The sequence below is a fragment of the Serinus canaria genome, chromosome Z (assembly GCF_022539315.1).
Source record: "Serinus canaria isolate serCan28SL12 chromosome Z, serCan2020, whole genome shotgun sequence".
In the NCBI taxonomy this organism is placed as follows: Eukaryota; Metazoa; Chordata; class Aves; order Passeriformes; family Fringillidae; genus Serinus; species Serinus canaria.
In genome coordinates this window covers 8476768-8488895 of record NC_066343.1, presented here as the reverse complement: position 1 = coordinate 8488895, position 12128 = coordinate 8476768, and the positions used below count along the sequence as shown (strand labels likewise).

Here is a 12128-nt window from a genome sequence, read left to right as displayed (position 1 = left end):
CCACACCCGCTATTTTGTCCCGTACCCCGCCGGCAGGGGGCGCCACGCCCATCCAGGGCCCGTGATGTCACACCCTCAGATCCCGCAGTGACGTCACTGCCGCTCCATCAGCCCTGCCCATGCCGGCCCCTGTCTGTGCCCGTCCCAGTGACATCACACCTCTCGTAGTGACGTCACTGCCACCAGCCCTGCCCATGCCGGCCCCTGTCTGTGCCTGTCCCAGTGACATCACACCTCTCGCAGTGACGTCACTGCCACCAGCCCTGCCCATGCAGGCCCCTGTCTGTGCCTGTCCCAGTGACATCACACCTCTTGTAGTGACGTCACTGCCACCAGCCCTGCCCATGCAGGCCCCTGTCTGTGCCCGTCCCAGTGACATCACACCTCTCGCAGTGACGTCACTGCCACCAGCCCTGCCCATGCAGACCCCTGCCTGTCCTGGTGACATCACACGCCCAGTGATGTCACTGTCACTCTGTCCCCGGGCACTGGGCTCAGACGAGGCCCAGGGCCCAGCAGACCCTGCCCCTTTGGAGCTGGTGCAGCCGCCCCTCTCCCCCCAGAGCCTGCACTCCGACACCAGCCCCACAGCGACGCCATCACAGCTCCTGGTGTTTCCACTACAATCTTCTTTTTTACAAAGTCATGCTAGAGTGAGAGCACACACAGCCCCTCAGCCATGCCTGAGGGCCAGGAGCGCGGCCTGGGCGGCATGGCCGCCGCTCCCATGAGGGGCAGCCGGGCACGGCTCGGGGCAGGGGCGGCCGGGGAGTGCTGGGCTCCGAGCCTTCCGAGGCTCCGACACCGTCCGGGGCTGCGACACCATCCTGCCGTGTGCCCCCCAGCCTGGGCCGGCCCGGCCTCCGCCGCCCGGGCCAGCATGTAGCTGACCTTGCGCTGGTGCGCCAGGGCCTCCTCCTTGTCGTTCACCTGTGGAGAGGAAGGAGAGCAGGCCACGGTCAGCTCAGGTACTGCGAGCCCAGCTGACACACGCGCTCCGGGGAGCTGAACCAGGTGAGAGTAAAGGATTTTAAAATCACAGAAAATTCGGGGTGCGAGAAAGAAAGCTAGGCTTGGTAGGCCCTGGGAAATGTTAGGCCTTGTGTTTGCTAGATCATGGCAAACTGCACCTGTGTAGTCAGTATGTGATAAATGATGTAATTGTTAGATGTGATTAGATATAATTATTGTTTAAAGAATCATGAGAAACTATGTTAGAGGTTTGAGAGGATCACGAGAAATCCATGCTTGGACGAAATCAATGTATACAATAGAACAATATAAGCTGAACAATTAATATGTAAGTGATACAATGATAGAATATAAAACATGTTTGATCCGACCCATGCCAGAGTCAGCTTTGGGTGTGTAGCCCTGACACCCAGAGCTGTTAACAAAAGCACCTGCACACAATCATTCCATGGTTATGTGTTCCTGAGCTGACACAGGTACTGACCAGATCGATCAGCATCCTCAGGATCTCGTGGGCGCTGTCCAGCTCCCCCACCTTCCTGCAGTCCCCCTCTGACAACAGCAGGCTGGACAGCTTCTGCCCCAGGCTGTTCTTGCTGCCCTCCAGCTTGATGTGCTCTGTGGAAAAACACAGGTGTGTCAGCTGCAGAACTGCTCAGGTAGGGATAAACAACTCTGGGATCAAGCACTTGTAAACCTGGATCCCATAAACAATAATTTAAGAGGTAAAAATAATTTAATTTAACGATCCCATTAAAAAGGGCAATACGAGCTGCAGCTTCCCCACTGCGTGGGACATGGCAGGTTCCCACTGCTCCTGCTGTCCCACAAAGGCTACACAGACCTTACACGTGGGCACATTGAGAATTCTTTTTGCTCTATGGAAAATACACTTTTGATGCTCTAGTTGAAGATCAATTCATGGTAGTTTGTTTTTGAACCGTAAGTAGCCTAAAAAATACAAGGATTCTCTGACAAAGGCTACTTACAAGTTTGTGATAATTCCAGAAATAGTAAAATACATTAAAATTAAGGACCAGATGTGCCAGGCAACAGAGCCTGAAGTGTTGGGGAAACAGCTACTCAAGGTTATGCTGCTGTAGTGCTGCACCCAGCAGAGCCCAAGGGACCTGGGAGACACACCACACTTCTGTGCCAGGCACCTCCTGGCCAATGGTCAAAACAAAGACACTGTGCTGTTCCTAAAGTCTGCGGTGGTTCTGACCATGATGTAAGCACTTAAATACTTCTCTTTATGCCTTTTGTGTATTGAAAGAATAAAAGATTATTAGAATTATTCCTACTTTTCAGATTGAAATGGTTCCTCTTTTACACAGGGCTTTGTAAGTGTGTATTAGTGTAAGAACAGTAATAAACACAAATACTGATACACATGCCTAATAAAAGGCTAAAAATGTTTAAGGGAAAAGAATCTGTTTAGCACTCCAGTGAATGATGAAGTGGCCTGGGTTAGAAGAGACCTTGCAGCTCATATTGTTTCACACCTTTCCTTAGACCAGGTTGCTCAATACCCCATTTGGAGCTAAAAACAGCTCCAAACATACTTTTTTTTTTGCATTTCTCCCCCTGCCCCAGCTCTCCCATTGAGCTCATTTGAAGCCAAACCCCAACAGCAGAGCAGTTGCTGGCAGCACATAAGGCAGCCAGATGCAGTCCCCAGCCCTGCCCAGCAGCTGAGGCACCAGCACTCCTGCAGCAGGGCCAGAGCAGCCCTGCTCTGGGGAGCCAGCCCCCCACACACACTGCCCAGCTACCAGCACCCCGCAGGCGTCTCCAGCTTGCAAATCTGCTCTCCTTCTTCACAGGGAGCACTTCTGCCAGCCTCAGGACCTGCTCCTGCCTCTGCTGCAGCTGCTGCTCAAACGCAATTCTGAAGGCATCTGCCAGCACGTACGCTTCTTCCTTGCTCTTCTTCACACTCTCCATCTGGTTGTAGTTCAGGGAAAATTTAAAGCATGTTAGCTCATTTGGAAGCAAAAGCAGATGTAAAATTAAGACACAGACAGCTTGCAAGTAAATATAATCAAGGAAGTAGCAGGAATCCAAGGGTTTTCCTGACATGTAAAGAAATGTATTTTGAAATGTGTAATAAAGTCCTTACTCTGCACTGTCTGCAAATGATCACACCCCTAGCCACCTACACAATCATCTCTGTGTATTTATTTATCTCTGCACATGTACAAGAGCTTGAGGAAGAAAATAATGTCCCATCACATCCAGGCCAAGAGAAAAAGGAGCAGGAGATTGGAGCCCATATCAGGGATCTTGAGGGACAGGCTAGCACCTACTTTCAAAACCAGTTAGCCAACTGGAAGTTTTGCAGCAGGACCACAAGGATGCCTACCACATTTGCAGAGTCAAATACAAAAAGAAGAAAAATTCTAAATCCATACAATTTCACTAAATAGAAAAAAATTAGGGCCCTGGAATTCATGTCACTGATTTAAGTGTGAGGTAAACAGGTATTTTCCAGCTAGATCAACTTGCTGCCCTGGCTGAGTGAGCAGGCTGCAGCTGCTGATGCCAACAAGGGAGGGGTGAAATGCACTGCCAGGAAGGAAGGGGAAAGGTTCAGTGCCAGTCCACATGCACAGTGTGTACATTCATGGAGAGCACACACTTAGGGTGCGTTCTCTTTTTTCAGATTAAAAAATACAGGGAGAAAGAAAAAGAATGCAAAAATTATTTTTTTTTAACTAGTAAAGCTGAGTAGATAAAATCAAAAATTTTTCTACCAGCAAAAGTTACGGCATTACAAGCACTGCAAACAAACTTTACAGTATTTTGAGATCCATTGTGGTTGTGAGAGTTTGTGTAAGCACAGTCTGGGTGTTTCTGGCTTTGTTTGGACTGGTACAGGAGCACCCCCTCCTCATCCCCTCCCTGCCAGGCCTCCTCACCTCTTGCTTGAGATGAAGGAGCTGCTTCCGAGTGAGAGCTGCCACTCTGGCACAGGGGCAGGGCTGCCCCTCAGCAGGACTGCAGGTGCAGGCTCCCAGCACTGCCAGCTGGAACCCAAAGCAAGCCAGAGGTCAGCATCTGCCCACAGAGGTGTGAGCAACGCCAATCACTTGTTTTTAAAAGTTTAAAAGTTTAATAGTAATAACATGGTTAGAAAAATAGCAATATAACTGGAGTAATAATAATTTGGACTATTTGGATTAGGACAATATGAGACAATAAAAACAAAGACTTATGGACGGTCTGGGTACCTTTTTCTGGGTAAAATAAGCCCAAAAAGGCCCCACATTAACAGAGGATTAACCCTTAAAAGCAACAGCCTGGTGCATATTCATACAGCTCATCCATGGTGCATCAATTCCATTCACACACAGGATTCTGGCTGGGCAGTGTCAGCTCCTGCCTCTGGATCCTGACAGTCTCATCCTGCCCGAGTGATGCAGGAAGAAGTTCATTTCTCCTGATAATGGAGCAATAAATTCTCTTTCTCTGGAAGATCCAGGTGTCCTGTGGCTGCTGTCTCACTGTGAGCCCTTTCTTTAGGAAAAAAGTATCCTACATAGCATAGTTTCTATTTTAACCTTGTGTTATAGCCTAAAACTATATTTAACACACTACTAAAGAGAATTAACACAGCATCCCTTTCTAACACAACACATGTAATATTCACTGTAATATTTATGAAAAGCCAATCATAGAATACACATTTTTTACAGAGGGGCCAGCAGAAACCCCCTGGAAGCAGGAGCAGCTGCAGGAGGTGAAAGGGAATGACTCACAGTGAGAGAGGTGTGTTTTCAGGCAAAACCTGACAGATGGGTGTGCCACACCCTGCAGCCCTCCCTGGGCACTGCTGGGCTCGGTACAGCACGAGCAAGCACGGTCTAAGTGCTAGGCAGAATAAAAATAAGCATCACAGCTTGTGAAAAATAGCCTGATGCCTTCTCCTGCCTAATCTTTCTTTGCAAGGTGGACCAGGAAGAAGAAAACTGAATAACAGGCATGCAAAGGCATGTGCTAATTAGCTAAAAATGGGTTCAAAAAAAGGATATGTAATGAGCAATGATTTTTCTTTCTGTATTTTGTATGCAAACATATCTCTGAAGCAGCCATTTGGAAAAACACACTGGCAATACTTACCTCAAGACCTGTGAAATCAGTGATGTCACTTTTGTTCAACATGTTCTCCTGAAAAACTTTCTGTTGTTTCACATCTAGCATTGCAAGGAATTCCAAGCACTGCTGGTTCAAGACTACAAAATAAAACAAAGAAAGAGATTACAAATATCTCCTGCTCCGGTTTCTCCACTTCTGAGTTCAACTACACCTGCATGAAGCAGTTTTACAGTTCAAGCATCAGTTTGGGAACGAGATGAGAGTGTAGAAGGAGAAACTCATCTCCCAGTGGTTTCTCCTTCTGTGCTCTCCCAGAAGTAATGGCCCACTTAGAGAGAGAGCAGTGCCTGTGTTGCTGTGCCTCAGGACGGAGCGCCCGACTGGCTGCACACTCCAAAGTCAGGCAGCCTCCCTTTAGAACAGCACAACACTGGGCAAGTGGTGATTTAAGTCAGCTATTCCAAAGCTTTTTTGGAAGGCAAAAATGAAGGAAAGGGACTTGAGTTTTCTGATTCACTGGCTGCCCTGGCTGCTTTCCAGTTTAATTTCCAGGCTTCTGCATATCCGCTAAGATCAGGTGCCAGGAACAAGACACTGATCCCCACGGGAATCTTACACCACAGCTAAAGCCTGATTTATTCCTGAAAAACAGTGTACTCAGAGGAATAGCTGCTGCTGGCTTACTTGCATTTTCAGCCTTAAGTGTTTTAACTTCTTCTGTCCTCAGTTTCAATGCTTCCTTAAGAGCTGCATTTTCACAGTATATCCTGCAGAAGTCAGAAGATGGCTTTATTATAATCTTAAAAACGTTTTTAAGTGGGCACTCAATAATTTAAAAATTAACCTGTTAAAACATGGTATCTAATATTTCTGCAAATTAAAATTATGATTACTTGAAAGATGGAGTAAAAAAAATCAAAAGTCAAAGGAGTCAAGTACTAGATATAAATTAAAAAAAAACCCAAAACATTCACACGTAAGTAGGCAGTGCCCATAGCTTTAACAAGACATAAGTGCCACATTTCTATTAGAAATGCAAAGAAATTGGTAATCATGAACCCCTGAAACCCTTGCTAGAAATTTCCCATTTCCTTGAAGGAACAAAAGTGATTATTAGAGGAGCGGCGGCTCTGGTCTGTAAACTTCCTGTAGTCTGAATCCTGTTTTCAGGAACAGCTGTGCCTTCAGGTGCTGCAACTGAGAACACGCAATACACACTGATAATGCATTTTTCCTTGAAGCATTTCCCTCTCGAACAGAACAGTGGCAATCTGACGTCCTAAATGTCAAAGCAATACAATTTATTTGGTGCATCTCAGCTCTCAGTAAATGCAGTCTAGTCTGAATTATTTCACTTGGAAAAAACCAAAGGAAAACGCACATTGTTCTTGTCGTGCTGCCTCAGATGTCAGAAAACTCTCAGGAAAATATGAGCTGTTGTGCAAAGCAGGCTGAGCCCCTGGCTGTCAGCCTTCTGAAGCCATGTCTGTGGCTTCCACCAGCCAACCCCAGTTTTGTGGCTCCAAACTGCACAGCCACATTTCCAACCTACTCAATCAGGAAAGCCAGAGAGCCTTTCAAGAGGCATCCCTTGACAAATGTGTCTCTGAATAGTTTGTAAACTTGTGGCTTATTCTTTGATTTGAAGCTGAAACATATTTAAATAAAAGCATATTCTGAATTGTAAAAACAACTGCAAAAATATTAACAAATAATACAACACCAACTCTGATGGGTGGACTTCAGAGATACAAGTTCTAGATGTAAATGAGTGAGCCTGCTGGTCCCATTTCTCAAGATCTGTTCTGTATAATTAGTTTAGTGCCTCTGGCACATTCCTCTTGCCCAGCCACACCTGCTGTCCACCCAGAGTGACTCCTGTTAACAAAGAACCTCTTGATCAGCCTCTCTCTGAGGCACTGCATTTTACCTGTGCTCATGCCCACACCTACAGTGCCAGACAATAAAGAAATTATTAACCAGGAAATTATATTTACACATGCATGCATAAACCATTATTTTCTCTGCCTCATCTATGGCTAAGGTAAATAAGGATAATCAGTCCCCAGCTGGCTAACATCATATGATTAAGAAAAACTCAGCCCAGCAAAGCCAGCCTAGACACCTAAAAATAAAAGAAATCAGGACAATACATCTAGAAGTTTTAATTGAAAAATACACATGTGACTAGTGTGAAAAATCAAAATGTTCCAGAATTTGGAAGGGAATTGGGAAAATACGAAGCCTCCAAAGAACCTTAGGAAGCAAGCTTGGAACACAGATGACATAGAACACCCAGTGAATTTTAGAAATCAAACAAAAACCCCAGTGATACACAGTGTGAGCCAAATACCTGTCATATTTTTCTGTCCAGGTGTCTTCTATGTTTTTAAATCTGTCCTGATCAAATTCAATTTCCCACTGCAAAATATTTATTTCCTGTGGAAACAAAACAAACTTGCAGTAGCTCATCAGAGGGCTCCCCTCAGAAGGGTGCCAGGGGTGCTGGATTTGGCAGAGATCTCAGTGACAATCTGAGATCAAACAACAAATAAATTTGGTACCAGGCACCAAAGATTCTGCACCACTGGCCTAGGGACACCAGTCTCTGTTCCAGAAGCCTCCAACAAAGACAAACCCACGCTGTCCCACCCCAGTATGTGGAACAGAGCAGCAGTAGGAGCACAAAGCCAAAAGCTGAGTTTAACAAGGGAGCTGTACGCCACCTCCCCCTCCTTCCCCGTCCCTCAGGGTCACCAGGAAGCCTCAGCTGAGTCCCTGAGGAGCTGTGCAGCCCACTCTGGGCAACTGAGACCCTCAACCAGCACCTGCTCAAAGTACTGCAGGAGATCTGGCAGTCTTCCAGTAGTATTATTATAGCATGAAAAGGCCTAGATCCAGAGAGATTAATTCCTATTTCTTTGTACTAAAAAGGAACAGGAATTCCTTTCACAAAACCCCTGGAATTAATGTCAGGTATGCACTGATTTAAACAGACAGTCTGATAACCTCTTTTTAATAGCCATGGGCTTCTCTGTGTGAGGGAAAACACCTACACTTACCTTCTCTAGAGTCCTCTTTTCTTCCTCAGTTTTCTGAAGCATTGCTTTTGTATGGCTCGTGGCTTTATCAAACACAGCCTGCAAAATCAGCAAACAACCAAAGCAAAACCCAAAATGCAACTCTGTCAAACACTGATTAAACTGAGCTCATTTTCAGTTCCACACTCCTGGTCAAACAGCAGAGTGCAGAGTTACCAGCAGCCCTCTGGTGAGCCCCAGAGGGTTCTGATCTCAAGTCTAACTGGCACTACAAACTTTTTGGGTTTCGATCCCAGAACCTCTGCTGTGAGAGCACAGCATCATTCAGCCTGAGCTTGTGCCTTCTCCAGGGCTCCTGCAGGAAATCACACCTTGAACAACTGGGTTACAGCACACCTAAGCTCTGATCCAGGCCTAACTGCCTACAAAAGTGTGATGGCAGAAACCACACAACTAGAAATGGGTTATGTAATAGGCTAAATTCCAGGAACTGATCTCAGCAGAATTTGTTTTGAAAGACAATGAAAATACTACAAATGGTGAAGAAAAGAACGACCTGACATTTAAGGCACGCTGTCCTCTAGGGCAGCAGATGGAGCAGTCAACTCGAAATAGTCATGCTTTGCAGCAGGACTCCAAGCATGCCTAAATCTTCAACATAAGGGACTGGAAAAAGGCCTTAATTTTATCTTCAGCAGATAGATCCTCAAGGATTGTCAAAGCTAAAATTATAAGAATTGCTACAACACTAAAGTCTTCTTAAATAACACACTAGTTGCAGTAAATTGTAGAGGCAAGTCTGTAGACACCTGCAGACTCAATGATGTAAATTGCAGCCCTGGGAAGGCCTTAAGGTTTTAGAGGTTTTGATGAGGAATAGCAGAAGATTTCCTCTGTTTTCCTTGTTACCACCAAGAGATTTCTGAACAGCTCCTACCATGCTCTGCAGGATTCTTAGGGCTTCATCTTTTCCTTCAAGCTGTCTTTGAGATGCTTCAAGCTCAACTTTCAGAATTTCAAGTTCCTGAGGTAAAGCAAAGTAGATACACTGAGTAAAAGCCCAGGTAATCCTGATAAGATTCAGCTGTAAAACCAAAGTAAATTTGCCCTCCTCAAAGAACAAACCTCTGTTTTACCTGCATGATGTCTTTTCATGGGCTCACCTGAGGTCAGAGAACACAGTGCATGTGGAATGTGTATTTTTACAGCTGAAGTCAGGTGGCTGTGATGCCAACACCTCAACACATTTAATCACAGTAAAATCAAAATATACTGTTAACCACCTTTCAACAGATATGCAGACTAAAAATCCAAAGATTGTTTACACTACACATTTTCAAGCCCCAAAGCTTAATAAAACATAAACATCTGCTAGAAAAGTACAACAGTACCTTCAATATTCTCTCCATTATTTAAAATATTTTGTAAATAAACCCCCCAGAATATAAAGTACACCTCACACTGTAATTTCCTGGCATAAAATTTAATGAAGCTTCTAACTCCTGCTGTAATCCCAAGAACCTGGGTGCACCCAAAACTCCCAGCATGCTAAGATCCTCTTGCCACATGGAAGGGAAATGCAGATTTGGAGAGCAGCACCCTGGGCACTGTTACCAACCTCCAGGGCTTCCTGAAGTTGTTGCTTCAGTTCCTCATTTGTCACTTCCATATTAGGTTCTGTAGGATCAATAGAAGATAATAAATGACAAGATATTGTGACTTTTAAATTAAAAAAAAGTGAGGATTTTACCCTGAAAACAGGTAACATACAAAGGTGAATTTTCATCTTTGTGTTGTGGGGTTTTTTTTCTTGTGTAGCTAATAAACAGATTTAAGAAACACATCAATACAAGCTTCAAACATGCTGCTTCACAGTGGGAGAAGTGAAACGGGGTAAAAATGTCTGTTGTAAAGAGACATAAAGACAATAATTTTATAACTTCCTTTAAAATAAAGCCAACAAAATTGTCATCATGATTAAAAACAAAATTGTTTCGATTCTTTTCTGATTGTAACTTTTCAACATCCACACTCAAAACAACAGCTAGCACTACTTAGAAGTAGGGGCAATTTTCAGGAGGCAGAGATAGCTCAGCTTACTGTGGCAAGGGTAACAGGGAATTGTTTAAAGGAGAGAAATAAGTAAGTTACACAGAAATACCTCAGTCAAAATATTGAAGGTTGACGGGAGAGCACCCAGACTGTAATGAACAGCATTTGCCTACATTTGATAGTTTTTACAGCAGCACTGCCTTCACAAAAAAAGGAAGATGAATGCCTGTGCAGGTTCTAAAAACTAATTCCTAACCCCTAACGTAAGCCAATGCACTAATTTCAACTAAAGAGCAAATAAGATTTTGAATATTCAGCTATAAGGGTAAGGATCTGTCTTTAGGAAGATTTTACCTGACCTAAAGCAGAAATCCAAGCAGTGCCACCCAATTTCACAGACACAGCCAAACCCATGCTGGTACACCCACCACAGGATGCTCTCTGATCAACGTCGCTTTCAAATGCAAAATTAAACACTTTAAAACTGGACAGTTTACACTAAGAATGGTCACTGCCTTCACCACTGAGAAGCAATTCTGCTGCTCCTGTTCTGGGAGGAAGCTGGAGGATCCCAGCAGGCACCAAGCCCTTCAGGGATTTTGGCCATTAAACTCGATGACACTGTGAGGCAGCCGAATGGCTCAACTCCACTAACAGAAGTCCTTCGTATGGTGAATAATTAACTTCCAAATTACTCTTACCACAGCTATTCTGCCGTGTGGAACTAGAGGCAGGTTTGTTGAGTGATCCGTCGTAAAAGCTGTTTCGTTTTGGAGCAGGAAGAGATGCAGCATCGCTTTCTTCTGCTACCTTTGCTGACAAGAGGGAATTACAAGTCTTTCCAGATCCCTTCCTAGATCTAACTGAATAGGAATGGTGTACGTTTTCCCCTTCATAAACACCTCCCGGTCTTCTCCCTAATCCGTTTCCCAGGTCTCCACATGTCATGTCATCCTCTTCTGCCTCCTCCATCTTCTCCTCCTGTTTTTTTTTTTTCGGGTTTTCGGTTGGTTTGGGATTTTTTTTCCTGACCGAGGGCCTCTCACCTACCGGTGAACAGCGCCTCCCGCAAGGCCAGATTTCATCTGGAAAAACAGGAAAAGCTCCGCGTTTACAGCAACAGGACGAGCGCCGAGAGGGAAACGCGAGGCTGGGGGAGCCGGGGCTGCCGAATCCCCGCTGCCGCCCGCGGTGAGACCCCGGCCCGGGGGGACACACCCCTGGGGGGGGAGACACACCCTTGGGGGGAGACGACACACACCTGGGGGGGGGGACACACCCCTGGGGGCACCCCCGGCCCCGCCCGAGCCCCCGACCCACCTGCGCGCCCGCCGGCGGCGGAGCGGTCCCGCCCCGGGGCGGCTCCGGGAGCGGCTCGCAGGGAGGGCTCGGCCCGCACTGCAGCCCCAGCCCGGCCCGGCCCGGCCCAGGGCGGCTCGCAGGGAGGGCTCGGCTCCCTCCTGCCCTTGGTCCGTGGCCCGCACTGCAGCCCCGGCCCGGACCCGCGAGCTGCGGTGGCCAGGAGCACTCACTCCAATGTTCTCGCATTGTCCGGGGCTGTGCGGACACCCCGCACAAACTCCATACCTGCTTCCTGCTCTCTGCCCCAGCTGACACGATGCTGGCCCAATTCTCCAAGGAAACACACTGTTTTTCACCGTTTTGGTTTACGGCATCGTCACTTTTCTGTGGCAGTGTCGCTCCACGAGTGTCACCAAAATAAGCACCCCAAAAAAACCCAGTAGTGAATTTGGAATAAAAAAGAAAGCTATGAATATGTGAGAACAACACTCTTCACAACAGAACTTTTCAAGAAAGTCGTTTTACTACCCAAACTCGTGTATATAAAGGGTTTATAAGTACTTCCTACAGAATCTTTCACAAGGCTTTGGTTGCAAGCAGCTTTTCTCTGAGGAAAGGTTTCCTGTTCCTTGTGCAGCCCTGCCCCCCTGGGGCCCAGGCTTT

General features: G+C 46.1%; 1 protein-coding gene across 4 annotated transcripts; it reads right to left on the bottom strand.

Moving 5' to 3' along the window:
* Positions 1–612: 612 nt before the first annotated feature.
* Positions 613–12098, bottom strand: CCDC125 (coiled-coil domain containing 125). 4 transcript variants are annotated; one of them, XM_050987460.1, is made up of 12 exons: positions 11751–12098; positions 10865–11248; positions 9730–9788; positions 9049–9135; positions 8133–8210; positions 7424–7509; positions 5755–5837; positions 5095–5207; positions 3894–4001; positions 2748–2919; positions 1457–1590; positions 613–930 (listed from the first exon to the last, which is right to left on the bottom strand). In XM_050987460.1, the coding sequence occupies exons 2-12, from the start codon at positions 11133–11135 to the stop codon at positions 649–651; spliced, it is 1473 nt and encodes a 490-aa protein (XP_050843417.1). In that variant the 5' UTR covers positions 11136–11248; positions 11751–12098; the 3' UTR covers positions 613–648. The 4 variants fall into 4 exon arrangements, with proteins under 4 accessions (XP_050843417.1, XP_050843416.1, XP_050843419.1 ...); XM_050987459.1 differs by lacking the exon at positions 11751–12098 and adding an exon at positions 11484–11560; XM_050987462.1 differs by lacking the exon at positions 11751–12098 and adding an exon at positions 11484–11518 and having other exon boundaries at positions 11214–11248.
* Between the last annotated feature and the right edge of the window lie 30 nt (positions 12099–12128).

Bases quoted from the DNA above. Each gene is read 5' to 3' on its own strand.
- CCDC125 (XM_050987460.1), bottom strand. From the start codon at position 11,135: ATGGAGGAGGCAGAAGAGGATGACATGACATGTGGAGACCTGGGAAAC. The intron at 9,789-10,864 runs GTAAGAGTAATT...TTGATCCTACAG, and splicing joins CACACGGCAGAATAGCTGTG to AACCTAATATGGAAGTGACA. The intron at 9,136-9,729 runs GTTGGTAACAGT...GCTTTACCTCAG, and splicing joins AACTTCAGGAAGCCCTGGAG to GAACTTGAAATTCTGAAAGT.